The sequence below is a fragment of the Cryptotermes secundus genome, unplaced genomic scaffold, assembly GCF_002891405.2.
Source record: "Cryptotermes secundus unplaced genomic scaffold, Csec_1.0 scaffold1274, whole genome shotgun sequence".
Classification (NCBI taxonomy): domain Eukaryota; kingdom Metazoa; phylum Arthropoda; class Insecta; order Blattodea; family Kalotermitidae; genus Cryptotermes; species Cryptotermes secundus.
In genome coordinates, this window is record NW_019718632.1 from 15,400 (window position 1) to 30,850 (window position 15,451).

General features: G+C 42.9%; 2 protein-coding genes across 3 annotated transcripts in view; one reads left to right on the plus strand and one right to left on the minus strand.

Annotated features, from left to right (window-relative positions):
• LOC111862877 (dimodular nonribosomal peptide synthase) overlaps positions 1 to 13,708 on the plus strand; it is a 16,964-nt gene extending 3,256 nt beyond the window's left edge. Inside the window, exons 2-14 of one of the 2 annotated variants that reach the window (XM_023848652.2) lie at positions 3,293 to 3,712; positions 3,803 to 3,973; positions 4,359 to 4,585; positions 4,666 to 4,942; positions 5,025 to 5,192; positions 5,475 to 5,671; positions 5,746 to 5,847; positions 6,270 to 6,366; positions 8,881 to 9,093; positions 9,168 to 9,327; positions 10,840 to 11,103; positions 11,701 to 11,884; positions 12,223 to 13,708. In XM_023848652.2, coding sequence (XP_023704420.1) covers positions 3,307 to 3,712; positions 3,803 to 3,973; positions 4,359 to 4,585; positions 4,666 to 4,942; positions 5,025 to 5,192; positions 5,475 to 5,671; positions 5,746 to 5,847; positions 6,270 to 6,366; positions 8,881 to 9,093; positions 9,168 to 9,327; positions 10,840 to 11,103; positions 11,701 to 11,884; positions 12,223 to 12,360 — 2,604 coding nt within the window. In that variant the 5' untranslated portion in view covers positions 3,293 to 3,306 and the 3' untranslated portion in view covers positions 12,361 to 13,708. Of the gene's footprint in view, positions 1 to 3,292; positions 3,713 to 3,802; positions 3,974 to 4,358; positions 4,586 to 4,665; positions 4,943 to 5,024; positions 5,193 to 5,474; positions 5,672 to 5,745; positions 5,848 to 6,269; positions 6,367 to 8,880; positions 9,094 to 9,167; positions 9,328 to 10,839; positions 11,104 to 11,350; positions 11,540 to 11,700; positions 11,885 to 12,222 lie in introns of those variants that run through there. The other variant, XM_023848661.1, reaches the window with a different exon arrangement.
• Positions 11,038 to 15,451, minus strand: part of LOC111862888 (negative elongation factor A) — a 23,021-nt gene continuing 18,607 nt past the window's right edge. The window contains exon 11 of the transcript XR_002842507.1: positions 11,038 to 11,113. The gene's annotated coding sequence lies outside the window, so the exon portion shown is untranslated. The remainder of the gene's footprint in view (positions 11,114 to 15,451) is intronic.

The following is a 15,451-nucleotide window of genomic DNA, read 5'->3' on the forward strand; positions in this document are numbered from 1 at the left end:
TATATATATATATATATCACAGTCCGTCAATAACGCAACAATTGTTCCCCTTTTCATTCCTCCAATTTCACCATTTAACACTTAACACAACATGTTTCGGCCATAGATGGCCATCCTCAGGTGTCTCAATGTATCGAAACTGCTACACTGCTCTGAAGTGCGCTGAAACAACGCGCAGCAATCCACTTAAAAATAAAATAAAAATAATTAATTAATTACAATCCATTAAGATTTTCTATTAAAGTTTTTCTCATTACTTTTGTAAAGTACCCATTCACTCATAAGGGGCGCAGTCGAATTGTTTAGAGCTGTGTGATTTATTCCAGAGGTTTTATTTCGGAAGTTTGTTTTTATGTTCGTTAGACAATTGTTTTGCTATGCCTGCAATCTGTAAGCTACAAAATGCCACATGTTAATATTGTTTTCTCATTGTTGTTATTAATGTTATGTTGGTTTGCTTTATACTCACATGCCCCTTGCTTGTGTGTTGTTTCCTCTAGCAGCTTGTGGTGTGTTTGTTCCCGTATTTTATTTTATTGCTAGTGGAGTGGGACTAAGTCCCTTGTACTGTGGCAACTTCTGGCCTATTGTACCAGACCCAGTTGATAGGTGAGGGTGATTGTGGAGCAATTGGTGGAATGAAGATTGGCAGGGGAAACCGAAGTACTCGGAGAAAACCTGCCCCAGCGCCACTTTGTCCACCACAAATCCCACTTGACCAAAACCGGGATCGAACCCGGGCCGCCGTGGTGGAAAGCCAGCGACTAACCGCTTGAGCTATGGCGCGGCCCTGTTCCCGTATTTACATGCCATGGTTGTGAAGAGTGGGGAGGGTCTAGTGTTATTTTGTGTAAATTTTGTATAATTCTTCAAATATAAAATTGTATGTGTCGATATTAGTGTTGTTCATATGTAGATTTTCTTTACTGGTTTTGTAAATATGATACTTCTCAAATGTGTTCAAATATTTTCCTTTCCTCTCTGTTGTTATAATTTCCATGGTATCTGTTATTGTGCCGTATGTGTGTCCAGTGTTCAATTTGTGACTTGAATATCTGGAGTTACTATTGTTACTTCTCATGTCATGAATGTGTTCTTTATATCTGGTCTTAAATGTTCTTTCTGTTTGTCTGACATACACTCAAGTGCCAAAAGTCGTGGGATAGCAGTATGTAAATTTTTGTTTAAGTGGCGCCACCGTCCCTTGACGGCTTGGGAATGCCCAGAGCAGTATCAGTTGTGAGGTGTTCTCTCATAGGCCAGTCTGCTCATGGCAAGCCGACGTGAATTATCGGAGTTTGAACGGGGCATGATAGTGGGTGCCAGGCGGATGGGACATTCCATTTCCGAGGTTATGCGGTCATTCAACATTCCTCAATCCACGGTGTCACGTGTGTACTGGGAATACCTTGTGGAAGGCATTTCCACCCACTCTGGACAGCACAGTGGCCGACCACGGGTGCTTAATGATCGTGACCAGCGGCGTCTTGTCCGTGGTAACAGACGAGTGGCACTGCCTGAAATCACATCCACATTCAATGCAGGAGGTACCAAACGCATATCCAGCAATTCAGTGCAGCGTTCTTTAGCTTCCATGGGATATGGGAGCAGAAGACCGACCAGAGTGCCTCTGTTAACACCACGACACTGGACACAGCGACTCACCTGGGCTTGTGACGTCGCTAATTGGACCCTGGAGGATTGGCAACATATGGCATGGTCCAGTGAGTCACGGTACCAGTTGTTTCGGGCGGATGGTAGGGTTCAAGTGTGGTGCAGACTCCAAGAGGCCATGGACCCCAGTTGTCAATAAGGCACCTTGCAGGCTGGTGGTGGTTCCATACTGGTGTGGGGTGTGTTCACGTGGCAAGAGTTGGGTCCGCTCGTCCACCTAAACACATCATTGACCACGTTCGCCCGACATGAACCCAATCGAGCATTTATGGGACGTGGTGGAGAGGTCCATTTGCATCCAAAATCCTGCACCTACAAATACCAGGGAGCTGTGGTCGGCTATCCAGACGGCATGGCTCAACATCTCTCCAGAGGTCTTCCGTCCACTTGTGGAATCGATGCCACGTCGAGTTGCTGCTCTTCGCCAGGCTAGAGGGGGGTCCTACACGATACTAGGTACCTATCCCATGACTTTTGGCACTTCATTGTATTTTAATGGGCAATCTAGGCATTTCATTTGATGAATAAAACATCTGGAATAATCACATAGCTCTAAACAAGTGTATGACGCCCCTTATGAGTGAATAGGTATTTTACAAAAGTAGTGAGAAAAATTTTAATAAATTTTAATTAATTAATTGTTTTTATTTTATTTTTAAGTGGATTGCAGCACGTGGTTTTAGCACACATCAGAGCAGTCTAGCAGTTTTGATACATTAAGACACCTGAAGATGGCCATCTATGGCCAAAACATGTTGTGTTAAGTGTTAAATAGTGAAATTGGAGGAATTAAAAAAGTAACAATTGTTGCATTATTGATGGACTGTGATATACATAGATGTTAATTAAAGATTTGCAATGAAATTTGCATTTGAAATGATTCAAATAGAAGAAGCTTGGGTAAAAATATGTCAAGAGAGGTTCAGAACAGCAAAACCTGCCTTACTGTCTGGACCCGAAACGTGAAGCACAGCAAATGAGATTTCTCAGGCCAGCAGAGACCATAAGCAGTACACCAAAACAAAGAGAGAGCAAGTTGGTGTAGCGTACATAGCAGAGGATATTCAGGGCTGCACAAGGCAATGAAGAACACACATGGAATGGACAGAGGATAACAAACAGACTGCATAGGACAGCAATACAGCACAGCCCTCAGTGAGACTCAAATCAGGTTCTAGCAGACCAGATCTCAACAGAATAAAAGAAAAATGTTAGGAGTGCAATAGAAGTGAGTCTCTTGGAGTTGCAGCTCCAAATGAGCCTATTTACCATCCCCCGATCTTCTGTTTGTTTTACTTATTCTTTGTTTGATTTTTCAATTATGTTGGTTCCCTTGGGATGCAGAATGAGTATGGATCACTGGTGTGGGAAAACCAAAGTGCTCAGAGAAAAACGCTGTCCACCACAAATCCCACGGGGACTACCATGGGATTGACATTGGGCCTTCCTAGTGGGAAGTAGCTGATTTATGGCATGGTCAATTTGCAAGGAAAAGCAGCTTTAAATATTACTTTGCCATTGCTTGAAAGGATCAAGGTGGTGTACAATTTGGAGGTGCAAGAACTTGCAAATGGGCAGGCATGTCCCAGATGCACTTATGGATGTGATTCTGTTTCAGGTCTGTGAGTGGTCATGGGTTCCATCCCCGCACTGTCCATTCTCCGTGGAGAGGTGTACCCTTTCAGCAGCCCTCCTTTGCTCTTGCATCGCCTCCTGGAGCAAACAGTTGGCCTATCTGGGCAGAAGGAGGCTTTGACTTTTCACAGCAAAACACTCAGCTTAAAGACCCTGGATGCTGCAGCAAGTAGACTGGCCAGGGCATTGTTGCAACATGTTCACAGTGCACACAGACAAGCCAACCAGGACGGTGATTTTTTAGTAGCTGTATGCATGGACCCCAGTGACCAGCTTGTGGTAACTTTGTTGGCTGTGTGGAAAATTGGGGCAGCCTACCTTCCACTTGACCCCAGTTTCCCTCCTGCCAGGGTGAGTCACATCCTGAGTGAGGCAGAGCCCATGCTCGTCATAGCTGATAAGGGTGAGTTTTTGCTTTACCACTGTTATCCACCACTCTGCATAGCTGAGATGACAAGTGGTTCTCCTTTACCTGTATACTGAAATGTTCCAGATGATGAGGAACTGTTTGGCTCATTTCGGAATATTGTCCAGTATGAGCAGCTGCACCAACAAGCTGCCAACCTGTCACCAGAACCAGTGCCTGAGAGTCAGATGCTGTCTGGTGGAAACACATCACTTGCGCTTGTGCTTTATACTTCCGGGAGCACAGGCATACCTAAAGGTAACAAACTAGCTTCAGTACTGTGTAAACATGGAACTGTGCAAGTCACGACAGAGCAAAGTCTAAATAAAGCCAACATTGATTGTCTGTTGGTGTTTCGGCAGTAGAAAGGCATTTCATAAAAAGCATCCCTCCATATAAACAAACACTGAAACTGAAATAGTGATAACTTCGCTCCCTTCCTCAAAGAACCAAGACACAGATAAGATGTGTTTCCTGCAACCAAATTTAAGTTTAAAGCAAAAGGTCAACAATGCTATAGTTACTACATTCAGTTGCGACTCTAAGTCCCCCCTCGCAAACTGTCTGTTCCCACCAGCTGGTAAGTACTCATTCCTTGTTAATTCCTTGCCATTACAAACTAAATGGACTTTATTCTCCAAAGGAGTGCGGCTGCCACACCAGGTGGTGCTCAACAGACTGCAGTGGCAGTGGCGTGAATTCCCGTATGGCCCAGAGGAGCACACCTGTGTGTTCAAGACAGCACTCACATTTGTGGACTCAGTGGCAGAACTGTGGGGGCCCCTATTACAGGGACGCAAAGTCCTTGTGGTGCCCCGTGATGTAACTAAGGATCCCGAGCGACTTCTGCATGTCCTTGAGGAACAAAAGGTGGGGCACAAATTGCATTAGCTGACCAGATGTCGCTAGGCAATAGGCTGTTGTGTCTTCATGTTAGTATCATGTTGCAGGTGCAACGACTAGTGCTTGTACCGTCGCTCCTGCGCTCACTGCTGCTAGTTCTGAGATTTGAAACCCCCGACAAGGGACTCCTGTCTCATCTCAAGACATGGGTTTGCAGTGGGGAGCCACTTCCCACCCAGCTTGCCCATGACTTCTTTGCCCACTTTAACTCAGGTGACCACGTGCTCTGTAACTTCTATGGTAGCACAGAGGTGATGGGTGATGTCACGTACCATGTGGTGCGATCTGCAGCCGAGATCAAGGACAATGACAAGGTGCCCATAGGTCAGTGCATCCACTACTAACATCTGTTCTCTGTACTGTGTCTGTAACACGAACTCGTATAAGTCTCATTGTGTGTTTACAGGTCGCCCTCTTCACAACACTGCCATCTACCTGCTGGACGAGAATCAACATCCTGTGGTGTCAGGTGAAGTGGGTGAACTATACGTGTCTGGCCTGAACCTAACTCAAGGCTATGTGAGGGGCCGGGACCCTGAGCGCTTTGTGCCTAATCCACTAACTGTGGATCCTGGTGAGTGGCATGTCACTCATTTCACACAGATTTAGAGAAATTATTCTGATAAAATCTTGTATCTAGAGTCCTTACAGAACTTCTCAACTGGTCTGAAATGTGGGGCCAATTAGAAAAAATATGTATAAATACCTAAATAATTCTTAGACAGAGTTCATTTCTGCATTTCATTACTCTACCACATGTGCTATATGTTCAAGCTTAGCTTATTATTATGTAATTTTCTTCTCCCCTCCTATGTTAGAACTATGTTGTTAAACACTCCACCTGTTTCCATTGCAGAACACTCACGTCTGTACCGCACAGGCGATTTTGCACGTCTTGTGAAGGGTTCACTCATGTATGAGGGGCGCACAGACTCTCAGGTGAAGGTCAGGGGACATCGGGTCGATTTGTCGGAGGTGGAGCAAGCTGTGGCAGCAGTGCCAGGTGTTGAAAAGAGTGTCGTGTTGTGCTACAAGCCAGGAGAGATTGAGCAGGTAACACACCACATGAGTCTCAATGTCCACCGTGAAGTGGGACATACAGATTCTGAAACACACTCCTGTTGTAGGTGCTGCTGGCATATGTGACAACACACCCCAGTGCCTGCTTGACGTCACAACAGGTGGAGACTGCACTGCACAATAGCCTCACGACCTACATGCAGCCACAGGTGACATTTCCTCAACTACACAGACTGTATAGCTTTAAACAGGAGGATAATTATGAATGATGAATTAATGGACGTATCTGTGACCTGCTTGAAACTGTTGAACAGACTAAGCACCCTCAGTCCTATCAGACCTCGAATATAACGTTAAGTTAGATATGGACTGGGAAGAGATACGGTCTTCTGGGATGTGACATGACATAATCTGGTAGCCATCACATTCCAGAACACCAAAACTTTAATAATACCCACTGCCCTAAAATCATCAAATTATTCTGACCACTGACCACAAAGGTAAAGCAATCCATTTCATATGTGAGCGACCATAAGGCAGAATAAGAAATAGGAAACAGACACACAGATGTGATCACAGTAAAGTGAGTGAAGGAAGTCCTGAGCATTCAGAATTTGAACTTTTTCTGCAGGTGTTTGTGATCGACAGCATCCCACTCCTCGTGAATGGTAAGACAGACCGACAGGCACTCTTGCGGACATATGAAGAACAAAACACTGGCAGTGGTGGTGAGAAACTCTCTTTCTCCAGGTTCCTCTATGAGTTTTCATATTTTGTATGTGGAATGGAATGGTCATTGCCTAACCTGAAGTACCACTGGCAGGACTGTGGAGAACAATGGAGAACTAAGTCAGAAAGCTAATGTCCTGACTGAGGTTTAAATTGCTCACCTCCTATATACAACTCAGAAGGCATTACTGCATCACTCACCAGTCTCTCAGCAAAGGTTCCTTCTGTGCTCATATTAGTATATGAGATGTGGGCATTTACCACAGCCAGATCTACCAATCAATTTATTGATTGCCATGAGGCAACATTTGGTCATATCTGTTTAATACACACCAGCTGTGGGTTTATATTTTTTTGTGCTCTGTCTCCTGTCACTTTTATGCTGGTTTCTTGCTTGGATAACTCTTCCATCCTGAAGATGGAGGCAATATATGTTCCTCCAAAAAGCTGATTGTGTTACATCATAAAAGTCAGAACTCTTCTTTCTGAATACACACTCATTTATTTCTTTATAACAGTCTGAGCAGTAGTATATAGAGACTAGAGAGAGCATCGAACAGTAGGATTAATAGTGAATTGGAAGGAATGTGGCCTAACTTGAGGTACTATCCTGGCATTTTGGGCGCGCCAAGCGGTTAGTCGCTGGCTTCCCACCACGGCGGCCTGGGTTCGATCCCGGGTCTGGTCAAGTGGGATTTGTGGTGGACAAAGTGGTGCTGGGGCAGGTTTTCTCCGAGTACTTCGGTTTCCCCTGCCAATCTTGATTCCACCAGATTCTCCATCATAATCACCTGGGGCCAGCTACAATAGGCCAATCAGTGGCCACCGTGCCGAGTGGACCCAGTTGGACTCCACCCCCCCACTAAGTGAATCCTGGCATTTTCCTGAAGTACTGAGGAAATCCATGAAAAATCTCAATCAAGATAGCAAGTATCCATGTTGAGACAAGCTGGGCACCACCCAAATACCAAACAGAAGTGCTGACCACTTGAGCACAGTGTTTGCTGAAGATGTTATGCCATGTCTGCTGATGTTTCAGAAGAATGTTCTGCTTTCATCTTCAGAAGGATGGTACTCGCATCATTGTGTTCTCTGTTGGTTGGGTGTGGGTAACATGTCTTTTCACGTATTATACAGAGTGTATCAAAACTCAACGGCAAAACTTCAGGATTGGAATCCTCATGTAGAGAGAAGAAAAAAAGTGTATGACAACACGGTTTGGGAAATGCATAATTACAGAGTTATCAGACCTTTTAGTAACGTTAGTGCAATCCGACACTCCTAACACTGTTATACTGAATATGTCTGTAATGCCAGCTGGAACACTCTGGTCACGTATCAGAGGAAATTTTCAAAGTGACCTCCTCCTGCCTGAATACAGGCCTCCACTCGTCGCATTGAGTGCCGCACACAATCAAAAATGCCCGGTGTAGTGCGTACTGTCTGACAGGCTGCCACAATGCGCGCATGGAGAGTTGGTACATCAGCAACAGCAGTCGTTTACATGACAGACTTTAAGTGTCCCCACAGGTAAAAGTCCAGGGGGTTTAAGTCAGGAGAGCGTGGTGGCCAAGCAGTCTGTCCACCTTTACCTATCCAGCGCCCAGGATAATGTGCATTAAGGTGCCTGCGGGCAGACAGACTGAAATATGGAGGAGCACGACTATGCATGAAGTATAGCACTCCATAAATTACACGCTCTGATAACTCTGTAATTATGCATTTCCTGACCCATGTTGTCATAGACTTTTTTTCTTCTCACTATATGAGGATTCCATTCCTGAAGTTGTGCCGTTGAGTTTTGATACACTCTGTATATAACTGCTTTGTACCTTACATAGCAGAACATTTTTATCCCATATTAATGTGACCATCTGACTGCTGGGCCCTTGTGTCACATTACTCCTGAAATCTCTAACATTGTTGATATTGCAACAAATCTGTCATGAGACATCTCGGCTGATGCTGTTTAACTGATCTCCTATTCTGCTATTCTCACGCAGATGACTTATTCAACCCAGACGTGCATGATTGAACCAATCATTTGTAGTTTCCCCAGTGACATAGGTTTTTACACTGAGCAAACAGAAGTGTTTACTTCAGGGGATCTTCCTGTTGTCTTAACACACAGCTATATGACGTGAAAAAACAAAAGTAGGGTTAATCTGCAACGAAGAGAATGTGAGGCAAGTGGTAGGGAGAACTGTTAAGTTTTGCCCATTCCACTGTTCATTTCAGAACAAACACTGATTTTCAGTTAACAACTCCAATGGTGAGGGCTGTCAAAAAGCATGCCAATATTTTTTTATATTGCACTGTACATGTGAGCAGGTCTCAGTAATTGCCTCACCTTCTCTTCACTGGGGAACAAACTCAGAGGGAAGAAAACCTGTGAGAAAACCAGGGACACAGTGGATAGATATACGAAAGAGGGACAGCACATGAACAAATCAGACTAAAGAATAGGAATCTTCTACATCACTGCTGCAAGAAACATAATTGTGTTCTTGCAGGACTCAGAACTGACAGCCTAGAGCTAGACTACACAGGGATAGCAGACAACCAGCTGGCCAAAGCACATACTCTCTTTGAGACGGTGGCATCTGTTCTGGGAGGCAGTATACGTTCTAAGGTGTGCCAGAGGGCAAACTTCTATGAGTTGGGTGGTAACTCACTCAACTCTGTGTTAACAGTCACTAAGCTGAGGCAGCAGGGATATGTAATAGGTGAGTTAAATATCGTCCTTACTTCAGGACTGGAAACTTTGACAGCATGGCTCTGACGGGTTTATCTTTTGCAGGTATTACTGACTTCATCTCATCTAAAGACCTGCAAGATGTGATGGACCGAATGCACAGTACAGATGATGACAAAGACACTACAGCAGCTACTGATAAGCAAGAGAACACCAGGTACACTGCCCACATGTTGCAAGATGAGCACAAGGATGCTGCAAACCAGTGAGTACATTCACTGCTCACATAACATAGATGCAACAAGGTGCAGTTGTCTCTTGAGATGCACCAATTTTATGTGATGTTTTCCATTTGGCAATGGGCTAAAATATGGGGAAGGTTAATCTAAAACATGACATCAGGAATGTGAGTGGACTTACAAGGGAACAGCCATAATCAAGTACTTGAATGTATGAGGGGCAGGCCTTTTCGGCCCTAGCACTGCGACCTACAGTGGTCTATTGTGCTTATAATGAAGTATTTGATAATGCTGATGATGTTAATTTGTTGGGCAGAATATAAGCAACATGACAAATACTGCAGATAGTGGTTTACAAGCTAGTAAATAAGTTGCGCTACAAATAAATGTCATACAGCCCAAGTATGCAATAAATTCATGAGTATGTTACAATATTAACAACAAAAATTCTGTTAATAATCAGACTAAATTCAGAAAATGCTTGTTATCAAAAGCTAATCCAAATCATTGTCTTTTGTGTTGTGATCCTATGCAGTATTTATTGTAGGTGGATACCAGCATTTCAAAGGAACATGCTGTCTCCTTCTTCAGGGTCAAAGTGAATGTGGTGAGGATGCATCTGGTCTTACATGCAAGCTGCAAGGAAAGTTGACCAGGCTCTGCCTTCTCTACTTCTCCTGTGGATCTGAGTGACCCGCCTTTCTGCAGCATGCCTGAATCACCTGACCACATCCTCACCCCAATCACATCAACCCTGAAGAAGACAGCATCCCTATGAAATCCTCGTATCCACCTATATAACGATACTGCATGGTGTCACAACACATGACACACAGTCTGAACACATTTCTGTCATAAAAACCTGTGTCCTCCCACAAGTACAAGAGGAGTGTGGCATCTTGCTTTGCAAGCAAAATATAAAACATTACAAAGGTTTGGAACCAAAGCACAGAGGAGAATATCTGGACCTAAACCAGATGAAGTAAGTAGTCAGTGGAGAGGATGTTACACAGTGAGGAGCTCAGTGACTTGCAGAGGTTACATAGTATCATCATTAAAGCACTGAAATCTAGCAGGGCCTAATGAGCAGGGCTTGCCGCACATACTAAGGAGACGAGAAATAGACAGAATTTGGGTGGGGAAACTCAGACGTTACAACTTTGAAAACCTTTTTATTTCCAAACTCACTACAACCAGATACAAATTAATTTATGTGAAAATTAAAGAAATAAACTTTGGGTGCACCATTTGTTGTTCCTCTATCTGAATTATTAATGATGTAAGAGAATGTGAAAAGTAAAGACATATTACTGGGTACACAATATGAATGTGGCGGTATATTCATAAACTTGGTGGCAGAAGGCTTCTGACTGAGGATCTGTGCAGGAAAATTAAAACAGAGGATGAGAAAAGATTAAGATGTATCTTCTTAGAACACAAAGTGAATCATGTGCAATCAGTGTTGAAGCTACTGGAGAGTTAACAGTGGCCGCCTTATGAAGGAACTGAGACTGTGTACTTACTCACACCTATTGCAGCATGATCACGGAGAGCTTCTATGAGAAAGCAGACTTGGAGCAATGGTTAAAGCCAGATGTTCATCGCAGAGACTACAAGGATCTCACTGATAAGATCTGGGAGCCACTCATACAGAAGAACCTCAGTTTCCTTGTCAAGGATGCGCTTGGAGAGCCAGTGGGAGTTGCCCTCAACTTCGACGCACATGATGAACCCACAGTGGACATAGCTAGCAAGCTGGCAATAGTGTTCGACTTCCTTGAGTTCCTGGAGGGCCCAATCAGGTACTGCACACTAAAACAGAGGGATGTGGCATTCTGTAAGGCTAATAATTCAGTACGGAATAACTTCATACATGTTCTGTGAATCTAGGTTTCCTTTAGTGTCCACATATATAGGAAACTGGTACATACATTCTCATCAAATGTCATGCTTGTGTTTTGATAATAGTGATTAAACAAAGAAATTTAAGACGAGTCTTGCTGGATGTGAAGAAGGCATATAGCCTGGTGGATGATTACCTTGTTCCAGAAATCTTGCTGTCTCATCTTCACAGTAGAAGGTGGGGCTGCAAGTTCCTCCAAAACACTGGCAGCCTTCTACCAGACTGTACACATTCACATCCCAGAAGATGGGTCTTAATATGCACTGCCATGAGAACCTCAGATCTCAAAGAGAAATTTACTTAAACTTCAAAGTGGCACCCCAGTCTGGTCATGGTGCTTCAACAGTAAGTATTTTGGCTTCTATCCTACATATAAAGTTTCATCATAATATGTTTGGGGTAGATGTCCCTACAAGTCATGAAATAAGATGCCAGATTTGGTAATTATGGAAACTTCATCCTTTATGTATATGCACAATTCATTTTAAATCCTCAGGGAAAAGCAGCTGCCACAGGGGCGGGGCAAAGTGTTACACAGTTTCATGATGGCAACTGACCCGTCGCTCAGCCACCAGCAGAATGTTGAGGTAATGCAGTTCATGGAGGCTGAGGTGCTCAGTATGGCGCAAAGCAAAGGTTTTGCAGGCATCTTCACCACTAACACCAACCCTCTGACACAGGTTTGTGTACTACAGCTTGTAAATACACTAAATATCATAAATAAAACACTAACACACTGGAAACAGAACACAAGCCAGCTCATTCCAATCCATCAAAATTCTTTTACACACACACACACACTACTATATATATATATATATATATACACACACCCTCCTTTGTCTTTGTCTTTCAAGTAGTTATGTTCACATGGTTTACTATTCAAAATTATATATTTGTTTGTTATTTTTCACACACAGCATGAAGCCCACTGTACCACTCTTGACCTCAGTTCTCATATAACACTGAGAGAGAGAACAAGTCACATTACATTGCCATTGTCTTCTTATGTCTGCAGCAACTTGGAACTGATGTGTATGACTATAAAGTGCTCAGCGACTATCAAGTGAACCTGTACATTGCTCCAGATGGCTCCAAGCCATTCCAAGAAGCACCAGACAGCCAGAGAGCCATCTGCTCGTGGAGACAAATATGAGGAGAACAACTTCTGGGCAGAAACACATGTTTCATTGTGGAGGAGACATCACTAAACTATTCAGCAGTCACAAGTGTGCTGCCTGTTCTAGTCCATTACCTATCAGGCAAGGTGCTGATACAACTCATTGAACTTGGTTCAGACTGAATGCCACCTACATATTGGATATGTACAGACTGCAGTGTCATTAATACACACATCTTGGACTGCTGTAATAAACATATACATACATGTACCCATATAAGACACTATTTATTTATCATTATGGACTGCACAAAATGGCCAATAGTCAATTTAGTTGTGTCCACACAAGATTTCTATACATAATTCTGATTCTGCATATGTATGTTTCCTATTGTCAGCCTACGTTTACCATCAGATGTAGCATACTATGGTGCTTGGCAACACAGGTAATGCTAATAATGTTGGAAAGTTGCAGAGTTCAAACTGTTTCAAACAATAGCGGCATATAGCAATGTGACAGATGTGCCTCAAAATATAATTTATTTTGTGGTTTATTTTTCAACAGTATATCAGATGATACTGTGCAATACACACGCTCATTGGTCGATAACAAATTGGAAATGATCTGTAAGGAAATGGTCATGGACTACTTTGAGGGGGCAGAGGAAAACCACAGAAAACATCAGTCAGCATAGCTGGTGTCCTGGCCAAGATTTGATCAGCATACTTCCCAAATGCAAGTCAAAAATTGGCTCAACACCTTCTTGAGAAGCTGCCACTCATGAATTTTGCAGCACTTTATGGAGCCAAGGTCATTCCAGTCCAAACAGCTCCATTCTATTTCCCTAAGATTCCATTTTACTATTATTTTGCTATATCCATCTAGTTGTTTCTAGTGATCGCTTTCCTTCTGGCTTTGCCACAAAAATCATATATGTGTTCCTCTTCTCCCCTCATGCATGCTAAACTCCTAACCCATCTCACCCTACTTGATTTAACAATTTTAATTATATAAGCACAAGTTATGAAGCTCCTCATTATGCAGTTTTCTCCATGTCTGAATCTGTCAGGACACAGATTATCCCAATGTTTTCAAAGTTTCCTTCAGTCCCTCAATGCGAACTCCAGGTGGTCTTGAAATGCTCATATAGTCCACAGTCATTTCCTTCCACATACTTTCCAATTAATGAATTCATTTAATCATCCCATTGACGTGTTGCTGGCAACATCATAAAATAAGCAATAAATACATATTGGCACATTCTCAGAATAAAAAGACAAGTGTACTCGTGATGTTGGTGAGAAATTCGGCGGCTAGGACAGCATACTAAGACTGTCCAACTATTAAAGAAGCATGATGGAGAATTCTGATGTATCAACTCAACCTTGCCTGTTGTGTCACAACAAAACCTCAGCCAATACACTATTTTCATCAAACTTCAAAACGTAAAACTGCACCTTATCCTCTGGCTGATTGAAATTTTACTCTGCCTAAAAAATCATCCACTCTGAACATCATTGTATTCTGAAGTCTTGCCCCATGGCACATGTGGCATAGTTTACACTTAGCTACATGCATGGGCTGTGCCATAGCTCAGGCGGTTAGTCACTGGCTTCCCACCACGGCGGCCCGGGTTCGATCCTGGGTCTGGTCAAGTGGGATTTGTGGACAAAGTGGCGCTGGGGCAGATTTTCTCTGAGTACTTCGGTTTCTCCTGCCAATCTTCATTCCGCAATCACCGTCACCTATCATCTGGGGCTGGTACAATAGGCCAGAAGTGGCCGCAGTACAAGGGACTTAGTCCCACCCCACTAGCAAAAAAAAAAAAATAGCTACATGCATAATGGTCATGAAACAGGAACAAACCACACCCTCCAACATTCCCCTACCATGTTGAAATATCCATGCCATGAATATTAACCTAGACTGCCTCTGTGGTCTAGTGGTCAGAGTTCCTGGCTACAGATCTAGAGGTCCGGGTTCGATTCCCACTGCTAGCAGACTTTCTGAGAAGTAGTGTGGAGTCCCTCCAACCACCTCCAGCCAGTCAATTCCATCAAAGCGTACGCACTGCACACCACAAGTTATAAAACATTTTGTAAACATTCTATAATGATCAAACCACGAACCAAAGGCTTTACTCCACCCCATGATTTATTTTTTCACTTCTGTAAATTCAGTACTTCATTGAATATAGGCAAAAGTACATAACCTCTCAATAAGCAGTAAGGGAGAATATATAACATCAAAATAGGCGACAATTTTTCAAAGCTCATCAAATTCATTTGAAGTACAGTCCATGGTTTGTAATTCGATTAAAAAAATCTCAGGCTATTCAAACCATGTAACATAAAATCAAGAAATTGAAAAGAAAAGGTAAGTTTAGGAGGTAACATGCAATTTCCTTTGGAGGGGATTAAAGTACATGGCCGAGAAACTGAATATGCAGTTTCCCTTTCTAACACTGTAGCAAAATACTGAAATTGTTTTAATTTTAAATTTCTGTACATTCACAGCGGGAAATGCAACAAAAGTCAAATTTATCTGAATATAAATTTACCATATGTAAGATTTGAGGTTTTCACAGTGGTGACTATGAAGAATGCCATCGTCTGGGATGTGGCACCGAGTAGATCTTGTGTGAACTGATGTTTGGAATATTGGTTCACATGAGGTCTACACAGCACCACATTCCAGAAGATGGCGTTCCTCATAGTCACCGCTGTGCAAACCTCAAATATTACACAGTGTTCCTCTATGGGGAGGCTACTGATCGACACATTCAACAGTCTGCGACCACCTGCTCACGCTGGTTCCTCGCTCATGGGTTTTTCTACCCTGAAGATGGAGACAATACGTTTCTCCAAAACTTCAGTTCACACAAGCTCTGCACAGTGCCACATCCCAGACGACAGCATTCTTCATAAATTACCATATTTTAACAGTCCCTTTCAAAGTTTGAAAATGAAAAACGACCAAGGAGAACTGTTGACATAAAATTCATTATAGTGAAACCCAAATCTGTTAACGGAATTCAGTTTACTTAGGGTTTCTTCAATGAAATTTGTAAACTACATCATGTTCTCAAACATATTAGTCAGTTGAAAAGTATAACTGGCTGGACTA